This window comes from Cavia porcellus, unplaced genomic scaffold (genome assembly GCF_034190915.1).
Source record: "Cavia porcellus strain 051 isolate PalLab524CR breed Dunkin Hartley unplaced genomic scaffold, mCavPor4.1 scaffold_3, whole genome shotgun sequence".
NCBI classification, from domain to species: Eukaryota; Metazoa; Chordata; class Mammalia; order Rodentia; family Caviidae; genus Cavia; species Cavia porcellus.
Genome location: NW_026947486.1, coordinates 61,143,702 through 61,160,517, shown reverse-complemented (window position 1 = coordinate 61,160,517; position 16,816 = coordinate 61,143,702). Strand labels below are relative to the sequence as shown.

Below are 16,816 nucleotides of genomic sequence, written 5' to 3'. Positions count from 1 at the left end.
CACCTTTTATGCTGAAGGGAGTAAGTTGCGTGCTGTAGCTTCTAAAAAATTGAAACGACGTATTCAGCCTGCAACAGCAGTAATTGACCAAGAGAGAACATGTCTAACGGCACCCCCCCACACACACACTTGGCAGCAGGCATGTACTAAGTCTCAAGGCAGTCCAGCAAGCTGGGCATAGTAGCACTCATTTGTAATTCCAGTATTCTACAGTAGGTAACATTATTATTCTCATTTGACAGAAGAGGTAATCGAGGGTGTGGGATGTTAAATTATTTGTCCAATGTCAAAAGGATTTAGTAGATCTAAGATAGATCTCAAGTGGTCTGATTTCAGAGGTTTGTATTTTTTTTTTTTCTGTTTTGAAACAAGCTCTCCCTACAGTATATTGCTCAGGGTGACCTCCAATTTATGACTTTCCCTCACCACAGCCTCCTGAGTAACTGGAATTAGAGGCTCTCACCACCAAATCAGCTCTATTTTCCTTTCCCATTATAAAATACTGCTGTTTTGACCTGCTAATTATAATGGCTAACAATAATGGAATATATCAGGTGTTCTTCTAGCGCACTAACATACAACTTATTTTAAACTTAACAACCTCAGGACCCATGTACCATTACTAGTATCCAACAGGTGAAGGAACTGAGTCATAAAAGGTTTAAAATCACTTACCTGAAGTCACAGGTGGTTATTTTTAGCTGGAAAGTGGCTTGCACTTAACCACTGTATCACATAGGTAAAATGAGGAAATCTTCAGGCTAGGGAAAGGGGAGGAAAGAATTGGGCTGGGATCCAGAAAGAGACGCACTAGTAGGAGTCTAAAGCATTAGACCTAAGGAACTTGACAGCCTGGAATATTCTGCTTTCATAATCTTCTAGGTCTACCCATGAGTCTTCAACTGACTTTTTGTTGTTGTATGGTCTGTGGTATTAAGGCCAGTAAAAACATTTACCATTATTTGATACATTTCCTAAAATTTTCTTTGCCAAATTGCCAACCTGAAGTCTCACAACATTTTTCTCTGTCCAGGCTCCCTTAAACAGTCTCACTGACTCAGAAAGCTAAAGGCTTTTTATGTCACTAATCTGTAAATATAAAGACAGTGAACACCCGCCCTTCTTCAACCATCAACCTTTGTTCTATCACTTCCCATGTGACATTGCTTGGGTTTTGGGTGTTGTTGGGATTTTTTTTTTCCAGTATTGGAGATCAAACCCAGGGCCTTCATACTGAGTTATATCCCCAACTGTTTTTTTTTTTTTTAATTTTCAGACAGTCTCACTAATTAGCTAAGTTCCCCAGCCTTGGTTTGAACTTGTAATCCTCCTGCCTCAGTCTCTCAGAGAGCTGGAATTACAGGTGTGCACCACTACAGCCACTTTGTTTTAAAAGCTAATTGAAAAATTACATATATTCAAGTGGTACACATATATATTATATGATGATTACCACAATCAAATTAATTAACATGTACATCACTACCCATAGGTATCATTTTTTTGTGTATGGCAAGGACTCAAATCTGCTGTCTTATCAAATTTCAATTAGACAACACTGTATTATTAACTACTGTCACCATGCTGTGCATTAAATCCCCAGAATTTATATATTTTATAACTGAAAATTTGTATACCAATGCTGGTCTCTGTTTTAGAATTGCACTGCTCATTCATTTCCCCTAAAATGAGGCACTCATAATTTAACACAGAACTCTAGGTGTGGCCTGGTCTTGCAAAGTAGGTAGCAGGTACACTTTTACATACTTTCATTCTTTTTCATGTTTTCCTTCTTTTTATAATACATTTTATTATTGACTTAATTTTACAAAATACTGGATTTCAGGGTATTTTCATATATACATATATTTTAAATGCATATATCGTCTCTATTACCCTTCCTTTTACCCTACCCCTTTTCCTTCCCCTTATTACTTTCCTGTCTCCCTCTGCTTCATGTCACTTTTTATATATTCTGTATATTAGGGAAAACAAGTAATACTTGTCTTTCTGATCCAGTTTTATTTCACTTAATATGATGCTTTCCTGTGTTATATACTTTCGTACAAATGACAGAATATCTTCTTTATTGCTGAATAATACTCCATTTGTATTCATACCACATTTTCTTTATCTAGTCATCTATTGATGGGAATTTAGGCTGGTTCTGTACCAGATATTTTTTCTTCTAAAAGAAAGCCTAGTTGCTGGGGATTTAGCTCAGCAGTATAAGCACCTGCCTGGCAAGTGTGAGGTTGTGAGTTTGATCCGTGGTACCAAAAAAAAAAAAAAAATCTAAAAGAAAGTCTAATATCACCTTGGATTTTCTGGTAGCCATATTATTGGCATGACATTTCTCTTGGTTACTGTCAGTTTTGAAAAACTACTGAACAATGTTTACCAATGGTCCTGCTTCAACACTTTCACCTGGAGTCACATCAGGTAATCAGTGTCTTTTTGGACACAGGGAAATCCCTGCTTCAGTCATCCAGGGTACATCATAAAACAACCTTGAACTACTCACAGATTAACTAGGCTACTTTCTTTATTTTACTCAAAGGTCATTAATAGAAATGTTGAGCAGCCTGGCAGGAAGAACTGAGCTCTATACTACATTGGGAATCTCTTGAGGTGACCTGAGGTGATTTCATCTGCACTGTTTTGGTGCAGTTCCGTTGATATGAGTGAGTATTGTAAGGGAACAGTTGTGAACAGAGAGTGAAGAAGAGACTGGGTTCACTTTGCCCTTTTCCTTGTCCTCCTGTCTGTCTAGATCTCCCACTGTATGCCTATCAACTCCCAGTCCCCACCCCAAGATGAACCTTGAAAAGAGATGGGGCATGTGACTTCAGGCACTAAATAAAGCAAGAGGGAAAGTGAATGCCTGTGGCCAACACTCACACAGTGACTAGGACAGCTACTATAGGTGGTTGGTGAAAAATGTGACTTTTGAATAAGGTAGGGAGATCCATACAACACTTGCTTTCATCTATCTTGTGCAAATGTAAGTATTAATCACTCTATCATGCTACAAATGTGAGGTTTTTTTTATCCTGATGCCTTAAAAATTCTAATAGACTTGTGAAATCTGGGATGTGTCTATATTAGGGTACAGAGTCTCAGGGCAAGAAAATATGGGAGTGCCCATGAGTCAAGGTGGGGAAGCAGATCAGTCACCGGTGGCTCTGCCACCATCATGAACTGCGGCATTCCAGCTGCATTTCTCCAGAGAATCCTCGGGGAGAAAATTACTGCAAGAACTTACACTATGAAGCTACTGAAGAAACCACCACACTTTGAGTAAAACACCTAGTATGGTTTACTGCTTTATAGAATTAAAACGAAAACTGTAAATTGTTCATTTCTGAATCTTAAATGAAGGAAATCGACATTCACAAAAAATAGGGAAGGGCATATGCCTTTATGTGGGCTTACATTCTGGCATTTTATCTGTAGAAACAATACTTTCTTAGAAAATGACTCAGCAGGGGAAGTCATGTCTCTATATCTGTTGGGCTCTGTACTTTGGGGTCCCTTCATGAGTACTCTGTGTCCTTTGTTCTTGAATTTAATTGTGTGACCCTGAATCTCCTCTGCTTCAAAAAACAGGAGACTCTAAAGACATTCCTTTTGGGCAGTCTCTCTGTTCCAGCATGGCCCTGTTTCTTTCCTGTAAGTCTCCTTTCACTGTGTTGACCATTCCTATAGCCCTTAAAGTATATTGCACCTTTACTTTGGGGTGGGCAGGGTGACAATCTGTCTGTTCAACCCAGTCCCATTCAGAGTCTCAGTGACCCCAGTAATGTTGAGAAAAGTTCTTTCAGAGCTGGTCTCAAGATAGTAATGTCAAAGGTCCCAAGCAAATGAGGGGCGGGGACAGTTGGGGGGTGGAATAAGGACAGCCGCAAGGAACCAGATACCATGCTGCTGAGAAGAAGAAAAAAAAAGACATTGGTTTTAAGCCAGGAAACAAAAAAAGGGAACTGAGTGGCTGTGAAAGGGTGGGGTTTGCTCAGACTGTCCTTCCTCTCTGGACTGTAAGAATATGTGTCCAGGGCCAGTGTCTTCAGAAAACGAGTCCCACCTTCCAAGTCCTGGCATCTCAATGCATCTGGGAAGCCACCTGTATTAAATCAGAACCGAGGTGAGTCTGGTACAAGGCAGGGAATGGGAGGCAACAACATTTATCTTTCTTGGGATCCCTGAAGGCCAAAGAGAAAGTGTGGCTGATATCATAGGCTGATGAGGGTGGGAGTGTCATCAGTACAAGGCTTGGGCAGACCCTTCAGTGATCAGTGGGTTTATAAGGGTCTTTTCTGAGGGAAGATACGGGGAAAACAGGAAGAGCAAAAAGCGTCCTGCAGTGACTAATCTGAACATGTAGCAAATGTTGGAAAGAGACGGCTCTGAAAAACTTGGTGAAAAAGAAATATTGCAAGTGGCAGTAGGGTAAAAGCAAGCTTTTAGGTCAAATATTGCTTGACTATGCAAAATGTATAATTGTGTCAGTGAAGCCCTCAAAGAAGAAATTCTAGGAGGCAGGTTATTTGAGAAATCGGTAAAAGCTCACACGCCACAATAGGCAGTTAGACGTGGGGAAAGGCCCCAGTTAGACTATGGTGTAGCGTACCTGTGTTGTCTTGCATCAGGCCAAATATTGCCAGGATCAGCACTCACTTGTTGCAAGGATTATGTGGAAGCTGCACCAACCTTGTGGTGATAATGGGTAAGCTAAGAGGCCAGAAGAAAATAGCCTCTGCCTCAGCCCAGACAATGTGGCCAACTCCTGAGGTTCTGGTGTACTTTCTCCGTTTACCATTGCCCACCATGTGCATGGCTTACTTTTCTTGTCTTCATTATTTCTCCTTTCATTTCCTCTCCTCCTCCTCTCTCTTTTGCTACCTGTATCCCCCACCTTTTACACTATTTTATTCATTACCATACCCTCTGTCACGGAGCACTCAATAAATAATTAGTGGATTACTGTAAATTGAATTTTTCTTGTACTGTTTTCTCCAGCTTGTTTTCCTTTTCCTTATCTCCCTCCCTTTGTGCCCAATATCTTTCTTTAGTGTTGTAGTGAACAGTTAACATGTACATGAATGTAAACCAGTTAACACAACACAGGCCTTGGTAATGATAAGTGGCTATATTGCAATATTTGCTATTATTTTTATTCTGCCTAAGACCTGCCCATGTCCCCATGAGGCCTACCTAAATCAAATTGTGTGGTATTCAGAATAAAAGGGATTGCTGGCCGTAATCAAGACATTCTTAGATGAGTTGCCAGACCTCCAGTTTCCCTGCTATCCACCTCTTTACACTGAAGCCTATATCCATGCCTTGCATTTCTAGAGGCAGGGCAACAGCAAAGCCTAGAGAAGGGTTGGGAAAGGTATCTACAGAGCTCAGGGGCTGTTCTCTTTGCCGTTAGTTGTGTATCAATTTTTCTCCTTCCCTCATTTTGCATGCCAAGTCACCAAAGCAAAAGTGCTACGGCCTCTCTGGAGCTTCAGTTATTTGATAAAACAATGTCATACACCAAATAAACCACAAAATACCAGTACTCCAAAAAAAAGATAAATTGCCAGTACTCATGAAACCTAAAATGTTACATCTAGCCAATATCCTTTAGCGCTTTCTATGTGTGATCTATTCTGACCCCTTTTATATTCAATTTTTAACTACTTGCTTGTGTTAAATTCCAAATTCCTGTTGCTTGTGACTATTGATGTTTTCATTTAGAATCCTTTGTAAACCCCTTAAAATATGACTAGTGTAACTTTCCACCCACTTTAGGGGTGTTGGTGCAGTTTTAAATTATCACTATGATTTGCTATTTCCATTCAAGCAAATTTCCTATAGAGTTTCCTTTCAGTGGACTAGACCCATACCAGGAAGTCACTTGGGTATAAGGGGAAGACATGATTTTTGAAAACTAAAGTTTGGGTCTTTTCCAAAGGATCATCGAATACCTGCTATTTTCCCCTCAGTGATGCCAAGATATGATTGCTAACTCCTGAAAAGAAGGGAGACCTAGATAAAATTTTCATTTGAGGCAGTGCTCAATAAGATTCCCTACGGTCTTGTTTTGGAAATCCTATCGTTTCCATTGTTTTGTTGGACTGGGGTTTATTCACTTTTGTTTTGTTTGATTATGTCAAATCCAATGGCATGAGCAGCAGTTTCAAAGATAGCAAGATATATTATGATAGTAATTTTGGAGTTACTGTAGTCTTGTTTTGAAGTTCTTTGTTACATTAATTGTTTTGTTTTTATTGTTTCTATTCTATTCTGTTCTATTTGATTTTTATTATATCCAAAGTTATGTGCAGCTATTTTGAAGACATCAAAAGGTATTATGGTGACTATTGTTGATTTTCTAATGTTTTGAAGTCCTATATCTTTTACACTGGTTGGTTTTATTCTGTTTTATCCTCTTTTAAAAAAAGAGAGAAAGAAAGAAGCTGAGCCTGGTGGTGCATGCTTTGTAATTCCAGCATTCTGGGAGGCTGAGGCAAGAACATCCTGAGTTCTAGCCCAGTCTGGACAATTTTGCAATTTAACAAGACACTGTCTTACAATGAAAAAAGTAAAAAGGGACTGTTGATGTCACTCATGTAAAGGCTCTGAGTCCCATACTTAGTACGGAAAAGGGAAAAAAAGCTAAAGAAGAGATCTTGACCTCTCTCAGTCCAAAGCTGCTTGGTTATGCATGAAGCCAAGGAGAGGGGGAGGGGAGGGACAAACTACTCTGAGGACCTTGAAACAATTGGGCCACGTGTGACTTTCAGTTTCTATGGAGATTCTTGAGCAGTGACTGAGAGCATTACAAATTTAGAAGCCTTAATCCCAGGCTTTCCTTCCAACACTTTGAAAACCCTCACCAGATCCTATTATGGCTATAATGGTTATTTCAACCTCAAAAAGAAGCTCATCTCACTGTTCTGCCTACTTGAGATGAAAATACTCTATTAGCTCATCCTTAGAAGAAGGCAGTTCTAGAGTTGGGGATTTAGCTCAGTGGAGTAAGTACCTGCCCAACAGGCATGAGGTCATGAATTTGATCCCTGGTACCAAAAAGAAAAAAAAAAAAAATAGAAATTCTAGAAAGCCAAAAGAAGTTAAATTTTAGACAAGGTGGCTGTGGCAGCATACACCATTCCAGCACTTGGGAGATTGAAGCAGGAGGCTTACCATGAATTTAAAGCCAGCCTAGGCTACATAGTGAGTTCAAGGTCAGCCTGAGCTACACAGTGAAATTCTGTTTCAAAAAAATTTTTAGACAAGTTGGAGGTTGGAATATATTGATCTTCAAGATTATTAATTCAATAATAAAAACAGATCATTAGCCTGCAATAAAACCAGAGTAAAAATGATTATAAGTGGAGCAGAAAAGAGTATGTGAGGAAAGAAGACTTTCAAAAACTGTAAAGAACAAAATATGGTACTGTATTTCTGGAGACTATTTTGGCAATATGTATCAAAATGCGTAGACTTTGACTTGTCAAAACATGTTTGTAAAGAGATCCTAATAACATGGAAAAACAATGATAAATAATGTTAAACAAGAACTTTAGATTTTTCTTAGAAAAAGTATGTTCAATAGGTGGATGATGTTAGGAACATAAGAAAACCATAAGCAGTATGTGTGGTATAATTTCAAATATGATAAGAAATGTACAAAAGTAGAAGCAAATTTGCCAAAATATTAATACATCTGGATAAGCTTATAATTGGTTCTATTTATTTATGTATTGATTTTTTGAGACAAGGTCTACCTATGTTATCCAGGCTGATCTCGAACTTGCAGTGATCTTCTTGCCTCAGTCTCCCAAAGTCTGGGATTACAGGCTTGTACCACCATGCCCAGCAATTTTTTTCCTTTTAGTATCTTGTACCTAAAACATTTTTCTCTAATGAATATGTGTTGTTTTGATATGGAAGGGAAAATAAATCAGTTATTTAAACCAGGGAAAACAAAAACTAATTGGAAAAGAACGCCAAAAGGGCACACAAGGGGGCACCCTAGCAGTCATCCATACAGCAGAGGAACACTACTGAAAGTATCACCACTAATTTGACAATGACTATAGGCTTGCAAATCAAGTATCTGGTTCTCCTTCCATCATCACTTGCCCAGACTCTGTTGTCTCTAGGGCAGATGGAAGAGAGGATGAATCACTGAAACATAGACGTTTCTCAACCCACAGGAAAAAAATGTAACATGCTTACAACATGACATGCTGTGGAGAGAACCAAAGCCCTCCAACTTCATGGGTATGACTCTAGCAGGTGAGCATTCTCCTGGTTAGAATGCAGCCAGAAAACTGATTTTGGCTGGAAGTCTTCACTACAAATGTGATTACCTGCAGTTCTGACAGTGAAGCTTATCATGAAATAAGTAGTAGGTTTTACTGGGTCTTGAATAGAGTTTCTTAGGAATTTAACAAGATTAATTAGGTTGCTTTGTTGCTATAGTTATATATTAAAGACTACTTTGCTTCCAAGACCAAAGAGTTCTCAGTCAAAATCTCAGCAAGAACCTGAGATATACATCATGGGACTGACAAGAGATTTATAGCAGGCAAAGTTTAGCCCATTAATTATATCCTTCATCTAGAAACTCTTAATAATTCTGCCAAATTTAATATTAAAGCACCAGGAAAAAAGAACTGAAAGAGAACAAAGTGCATAGTTGGATGACAGAGTGGTTGTAGGGTTGGCAACTATGTATAAAAAATTGCGAATTCATTCTGAAAGAAAAAACTAAAATCCATGTAAAAGAATATTCATGGAAGCCTTGTTTATCACTGAAGAAAACCAACTTAAATGTCCATCAACAGAAGAATAATAAATAAATTGGTCAGTACTGACTAGATAAAATATGCATATAAAATGAACTAAAATACAGGAGTTAGAGCTGCCAAGATACATTATAAAATACTACAGTGAGGAAAACAGGGCAAATAGGTAGAGAATACTTAACATTTATATATAAAAATTTAAAAGAGAAAACTAATGCTCTGTATCATTTTATATACCGATATTTGCAGTAATAATATAAAAACATGCCTAGATATTACAAACACTAATTCAAGATATCAGTAACTTCTAAGGAAAGAGGAGATTAAGACAGTAAAGAACACAAAGGAATTTGGTGGGGAAAGGGGTTTTTAGCTCCATTGATAATAATTTACTTCTAAAAAACCCTGATGCCATCTGGGAGTGGTGACACATGCCTGTAATCCCACCACCACTTGGGAGATTAGGGCAGGAGGATCCATGTGAGTTTGAGAGCAGCCTGGGGTACATAATGAGTTCAAGGCCAGCCTGAACTGCAGAGGAGACTATCTAAAACAAACAAAAACAAAGAAAAAAAATGCCATATGCAATTAAGGCACTATGTTAACATTCCTTAGAACTAAGTGGGAGCCAGTGAATACAATGTTTGATACTATTATTCTCTGTACCTTCTATTTGAAATATTACATAATATACAAGACAATTATTCAATCTAAGTTTTACATTTACATGAACCTGTAACAAACCTAGGGATAGGGAAAAGGTGTGCCTTATTTTAATGCTATGCTTTCATTCCATTAACTGTGAATCATCTTGGAAAGAAAACATCAAGTAACTCTAAGAATTCATCAGTGAGACAGAAATTCCTTTGGAGGAAGGACATAAAGAAGGAAAACAGGCAATGAGCTGGGCATGGTGGTGAATGCTGTGATCCCAGTACTCTGGAGGCTCAGGCAAAAAGATTTGAAGTTCCATGCAAGCTTAAGCTATATAGTGAGTTCAAGGCTGGCCTGCACTACAGAGTGAGGGGGAGGGGAGGACAGGAGAGAACACACTAGCCTGGATAAATACGCAAAGGAAAGTGCCTCAGGATCCTGAATTCACTTTTACAACACCCTGCCCCATTTTTCACCATTTCCTTTTTGCTGAGCATTAATAGAAGATACAGAGAAATCTGTCCCAATTACTTTTTTGATAGTAGCCTTGAGAAATGACAAGGTGCTAAAGTGGATGGCATCTTACCTCACAAAGTATTGCAGAAATAGCAAGGACTATAAAGGACTACAAGGATGAAGTTGAAAAAATCACATATTCTCTGTAAGTCTCAGTTTCCTCATCTGTTTGTTGTAAAGGATCAATGAAGTAACACATGTAAATGCCTAACAGGAGCTGAGATTGTAGCTCAGTGTCAGACCTCTTGACTCGCATGTGGAAAGCCCTGTGTTCCATCCCCAGCACTACAAATAAATAAATAAATCACTACATATAAAATGCTTGACAGGTAGAGAAACAGGGGTCCTGTTCCATATGGAGAGAAAGTGAATGGCCAGGATTATGCTGACCAGCTAAGTAGTATTTTATACAGGAAAATATTGTTTTGTGTATATTTTAGCTAAGTAGTTACTTGAAGCACTTTTAACTGGTTATTGCTAACTGACATTTCGTAGACTCTCACTAATCATAGGCAGACAATGTAGTTTTCTGTGTTTTACTCTGATATTGTCCTTAATAGTGTTTTATATCATCATAAGTAAAGATAAAAGCCAATTATGGTTTAGTTTACTGATGCTGCAAGCACTATTTATATTAATTCCTTGGCATAGTGCAATTTGCATAATGGCTGAACTTGTATTAATGAGCATCCTCTTTCTGAATTCTGCTGCTCTGTACAAACCTGAGAGACTACAAAAAGTTGCTACATGAAAACCTTTGCACTTGTAGTTTAACAAAAAAAGCATTATAATGCTTACACTATTTTCTTTCCTTTTCTTTTATTGGTACTAGGGATCGAACCTACAACCTCGTGCTTACCAGGCAGGTGCTTATGCTGCTAAACTAATTCCCTGGCCCCTAAACTCTATTTTAATTGGAAAACTCTTATTTCTATTATCTTTCCTGCCTCTATTTTTTCTCTCTATGAACAACTGCATGTGTGTGTGTGTGACACATTCATATCACTTCCATTTCTACTGCATCTCCTAGCTCCTGAGTGGTAGGGTCAGCCCTACACTTTTGTGTGTTTTGTGGTTGAATTGACTCTGTATGATGCTGGAACTGTTAGAGGAAAAAAATTGGGGCTTTTCGTAACAAGTATCCACAGAAGCTCTATACTCTAATGTAGAGCTGTCTAATAGCCATCAACCTCCTGAAAGAATAGAATTGAATACCTTTACTTTCACATTAGTGGCTGATGAACCAATGGTGCCTAAAGAAAAACTACATTTTTGGGCTATGTGAGTTTGGATTGGATAACAAATAATAGGAAAGAGACAGCCAAAAAAAGAGATCCCATACCATGGAAATCCCAGTAATCTCTCACTTAGTAATCTGGAGGTAGAGGCCATTTCAGTCTTGGCTTGTGGGTGATGGCTAATGAGAGGCCCACTTACTTCCTCATATTTAGACCAGCACTAAACCCTACGCCAGCACAGACATTTAAGAGAGAAAAGAAGGCTTCCTCTTGTACAAATTGGATTTGCTCTGACAAAAAGAGGAGCAGAGGGAGTGTCCAAAAGGACTTGTCTTACAGGAAATAAGAGCAGAAGCCAAGGCTGGAGTAAATGCTGGATCTGAGCAGGGAGTTCATTCACCAAGATCCTGCAGCAAAACTAAAGGTAAAATGCTGGATGTGCTTTCCTCAGTGAGAGAAGCACAACTGGACATGGTTTGTGGAGAAGCTTGTACTGTTTATCCTGCTCAGTTTCTTTGGGGTTTTATTTTGTTTTCTGTAACTTGAGTCTTTGATTGTGACGAGGTACTTAATTGTAATACACTGTGAAATAAATGTGATATTATTACAGAGATTTCAATGAACTAGCAGTTCCTAAGAGTAAGTTCTATAGTTTGGTTACCACTACTTCTGGGTAAATGAATAATTGTAATGTTAAAAGGAACCTCTTTGGAGTTTGAGCTGAAATTGAATGTTTCAAAGGACTGATTGGTTGTAAAATCTGCAGTTTGTCACTTCTGTGAGAGACCATTTGAACCTGGTATTCTGAGAACTGTGTGGCAGACTATGCAAAAAAATTTGCATCTTTGCTCAATTTTTCTCTGAAGAAAATATTTAACAAATCTACAACTAGAACAATGTGGCATCTACATGTCGGACAAGAGACAAAGTAATCATTTTGAGCATTTAGCTGTTCTATTTTTTTTTCTTCTTAGTGTGATGCTCGAACCATGTATACCACAGGAAAGAGCAAAATAACAGTGTGGATAGCCCCAGGCTTCGATAAAAAAAAAAAACCGCTCCCTTACACTATTAGTGTAAGCAATAATCTGTGCTTCACAAATAAAAAAACTGCTGAATTTATTCTGCTTCCATGGTACCACCAAAAGTATGAGGAGTTTAGTTTTTAAAAATTAATCCCACCCTCCTCACAAGAAAACACTGCGGAAAGGATGGTGATTTTTTCATTACTTACTCACCATTCCATTTTTATGAAAGTATTTATTTTCACTTTATGTAAAGAAAGTTTGGAGTTAGTAATAAAACTGTGCATAAAGTTAAGGTGAATAAATGATGTGAAATGTTGTTTTCTGTAAGTAAAAAGCCATTGGTGGATTTGGGGGACTTTCTTTGCTTTTCTGTATTTCCTTTACCTTAACTGACTTCTTCAGGAGTATTGTAAATTTGGTGAGGTTAAACAAGTTACTTGTCTTAAATAAGCACATCTGGCATCCGCACTGGTAAAACAATTATTTCCCTTTTGCATGACGCTGTCCAAAAGAACTAATCTAAGAAAAAGGTGGGGGGAAACCACCAAAAATAAACACTGCTTGTGCTTTCAACTTGAAAAGAAACCCTCTATCCTTTGTAGCTCATACAGTGGGTGGTGGGAAAAATCAGTTGAATGGCCGTTACTGAAAATCCATAGCTGCAGGTGCAACCTCCATGTTCTTACTAGACCACTTGGTTACAGACCCCCGTTGGGACAGTGTATGAGAAATTAAGTTCACTGTCTAGGAAACTGGGAACTGAAAGTCTAATATCTGTCTCAGTGGAGTTTTGGCACCTGCATTATCCCTTCTGGGAATATCAGGGTCAACAGCTGCACAGAGATTTATGCTGCTGTTCACAGACTCTGTATATGTATCACAAAGGGTGAATGGTGTAAAACTGCCTCTTGATGTTACCAAGCACACAGGAACATGTAAGTCAACAACACAAGCATCCCATTGCCTTCTACAACAACCCAGCTTTTGTCACCTCACAATGTGCAGTTAATCCCCACAATACAATGTCCATCCATCATACTTGAAAATTAACAGACTTGGGGACTGTTGAAGGAGAATGTCAAAGTAGGAACAAGGCTTTTAAAAGTAACATTGCACATTTTTCTTCCATCTTAAATAGGTAGCTAGGCTGAGGGGGAACAGGAGGTATGGGAATTAATTTGCTGGAACCTCAAGAATTTTCATTATCAACAGAATACAAGTGAGCTTCAGAAGGAAGAAGCAATGGCTGCAGTGATACTGGAAAGCATCTTTCTGAAACGCTCCCAGCAAAAAAAGAAAACATCACCTTTAAACTTTAAGAAGCGCCTCTTTCTTTTGACTATGCATAAACTTTCCTACTACGAGTATGACTTTGAACGTGGGGTAAGTCTCTCATCTGTGAAGCCTGAGTTTCAAGATTTGAACGAATGAGCCTTAGAATTTCTTTGGGAAAGAGCTACATCTTTTCTAGGTGAAGGGAGATAGAATAGACCTAATTATATACAAACTCAGCAAAGTATTTCCTAGCTACAGCCATTCTGGGGAAAAAATTTAAAGGTGCTAAGAAGTCACAGGGAAGTCTTACCATGATATCTAGGAAGTGATGAATACTCATTAAATGACTGCTGGAGAACAAAATCCAAGTGCTTCTTATTCCTTATGACAAAGGTGCAAAGTCATTTTTTCTTTCAAAGTATTTGTCCTCCATTTGGTAGTCAAAGGTTAGATTAATAGATCTGGAAATGTTTTTCTTTTTTCAAAATGACAGCTTCTAATGTAGCACGTAGGTGTCCCTTCATCTTGTTGAGTGATTAGATAACAAAATCTAATCATCTGGTTGCTTAATCACTCTTAATCTTTCTCTGTTTTCTTACTCATTCGCTGTTTCAGAGAAGAGGCAGTAAGAAGGGTTCAATAGATGTTGAGAAGATTACGTGTGTTGAAACAGTAGTTCCTGAAAAAAATCCACCTCCTGAAAGACAGATTCCGGTAAGAAGAAACCAGTGTCAGAGAGGGCAGAGCTGTTGACTTTAAGAAACTTGGACCTTTGAAGTTTGTAAATAAACTACTGACGCTGTGCAATGTGGATCAGAGTCATGTTCCCTTATGAAAGATTTTATTTTGCCCTGGATTGTTCATACTGAGACTCAGCATCTTTCTTCCACACGTAGAACATCTCATTTAACCTAGAAAACTTTAAAACAACAGTTTTAAAATAATGCCATGGCAAGTTTTCAAACTGGCACTGATGATTGGTTTTACTCCTTTAGTTATCAAGATCCAATTTTGAGACTTAGGTAATTCTGAATGTCAGCCTTTTAGGGTTCTGAGTCATATAAGATTCTTTCTTTTATTTCTTTTTTTTTTTAAGAGGAGAGTTTTATTTTGGCTCACGATTCAGTAATCAGGCTGCAAGGTAGGATAGCATGGCACAGGAGCATGACAGAAGAATAGCTGTTCATGGTATAGAGGAATCAGAAAGTGTGAAAAGAGGAGGTGGGGAGGAAGGTAAATGGTTCCAGGTCAGGCCCATGAGATTTTTTGATATCTCACTGTTTATTTTCCTCTCACTTCCTGAAACTTTTCCAGGTCAGAATACATACTGACTTCCGAGTTGAATTTTAAAAATAATATCATTTTTGGTTTTTACATGATATGTAGTGCATATTTGTTATAGACACTGAAAAACATAAAAAAGCTGAAAAGCAAGATAAAACATTGTATAATCCCATCATCCAGCTAAAACAAAACCCCAATAATGAAGCTACCTAAAGAAATCCAGGAAAGAGCAATGAACTGACCAGTAACCCTACTTCCTTTCATTACAGAGAAGGGGTGAAGAGTCCAGTGAAATGGAGCAGATTTCAATCATTGAGAGGTTTCCTTACCCCTTCCAGGTGGGTTATTTTTCCTTATCAGCTCTGGAAAGAACCGGAAATGTAGTCATTAGGGACGGAGCATCTGGTAGAAGTAGAGATACTAGGTCCCAGTGAACAGAAGCGAAGCAGAAAAGGAAGCTGTGTTTCTGAACTACACCTGCTTTGTTTGCTGAATAGTGTGCCGAGTCCTGAAACAACAGATCTTGTACAAGAGAAAAACTTGATTCCCGAAGGTGGTGGCCAAGCATGGAAGGCAAACATGGAGTGGGGAAAATGGGAATAGTTATAGGCTAAAGAAGTAGGGTTCACCCTGTTAAGACTGTAGGTGGCAACTGGAGTCATCAGTGATCTGTGCATCCATAGTCATAGTCCATCTTCATGGGTATTCATGAGATGTGTGTTTAGAGAATGGTGGCATTAGCATAATCTAAGAGTACAGTATTTGTTCTACTGATGTCAGAAGGTCACTCACTTGACACCTGCCGAAGACCAAGTGAAGAATAGGACCAAGTGAAAGAAGTGATTTTCACTTCCCTAAAAAGTAACCTAGGCAACCAGTATTATGACCCACAGGTAGAGATGTTATCTACAGCAAAGAGAGTGTGAGACTAGTGGTAGTCAGCTTCAGGATTTCTAGAATTAGTGATTTTGTTGTTATAAAGTTAATTTTTAGTTAAATTTTTCTTTTTTAGCTTTGACTTTTTAAAATCCAATTGGTATATATTTGTGTCAATAATTATATTTGCTTAGAGAAATATATATAAATATAATATTTTGATCATTTTTATACCTTACCCTCTCCATAGAATTAGTGATTTTTAAAGTCAACTAAAAGCAAATAAGAAGAGGGAGCATAGAGGCTTTGAGCCAGAGAAATATAAGTACAAAGGGTTAGTTTGTGTAAATCAGTCTAGGTTAGTGCAGTTTGTTGACTGGTAATTACCAAAACTGGGATTCTGTTGGCCTATGGAGTCTTGGACAGGTACAAGTTGTTCTTCTGATAGTTACTTTCCTGACAATGGCTCTGGGAGACCTTGAGAGTTATTTTTTGAGCAGTGAAAGATACATATGTATAATTGTAAGTGTATCTTTTGGTAAACAACCCAGCAGATGGTTGTGGCCTATCCTAGTAAGGGTTCCATTGGACCAATAAATATGACTCACAGGGCGGAGCATGTTTGTTTTTCTATTTTTCCAACCAACATAATTTCTTTTCCCTTGGGTACCTCAAAAATAATATGTAACAGCACCAATTTTATTATGGTGTTTCTTGTTTATGATAACTGCATTGAGAAAGATGCTCTGCTTGTTGAGTGAGCATTTCACTTCTTTTTCTTTCTACCTATCAGAATAACGGTGGTCATGTGTGTTGAAAAGACAGAAAAAGGGAGGGAAGGAGCAGTATTAGAAAGTTCAATATGGGAAAGGATTGTTTGGATTTATGCATAGACTTAAATTCTAGTCTGAAATATCTAAAAACTCAGCCACATAAGCATCTGTTAAATAGATACAGCGTAAGCCATAAAGGAGAGCAAGATTTGCTCTTCACTTCGGATTTCTAATGGCCTCAGAATGCTGGAGGCCCCTTGCTGTGAATACAGCATCCTCTGCAAGAGTGAAAGCCAGCAAAGAAAATGGAAAGTCTCAAGGGAAGGGGCTTTCTTTGGTTGGTTTATGAGCACAGCAAGACTAAC

The 16,816-nt window shown here is 38.2% G+C and overlaps 1 protein-coding gene across 4 annotated transcripts in view; it reads left to right on the top strand.

The window, feature by feature from the left end:
* Positions 1-3,939: 3,939 nt before the first annotated feature.
* The window catches only part of Btk (Bruton tyrosine kinase), a 31,338-nt gene continuing 18,461 nt past the window's right edge, over positions 3,940-16,816 (top strand). The window contains exons 1-5 of one of the 4 annotated variants that reach the window (XM_063246184.1): positions 3,940-4,144; positions 11,555-11,639; positions 13,456-13,626; positions 14,134-14,232; positions 15,072-15,140. In XM_063246184.1, coding sequence (XP_063102254.1) covers positions 11,586-11,639; positions 13,456-13,626; positions 14,134-14,232; positions 15,072-15,140 — 393 coding nt within the window. In that variant the 5' untranslated portion in view covers positions 3,940-4,144; positions 11,555-11,585. Of the gene's footprint in view, positions 4,145-8,198; positions 8,296-11,554; positions 11,640-13,455; positions 13,627-14,133; positions 14,233-15,071; positions 15,141-16,816 lie in introns of those variants that run through there. The other 3 variants (XM_063246185.1, XM_003471054.4, XM_023565577.2) reach the window with 3 other exon arrangements.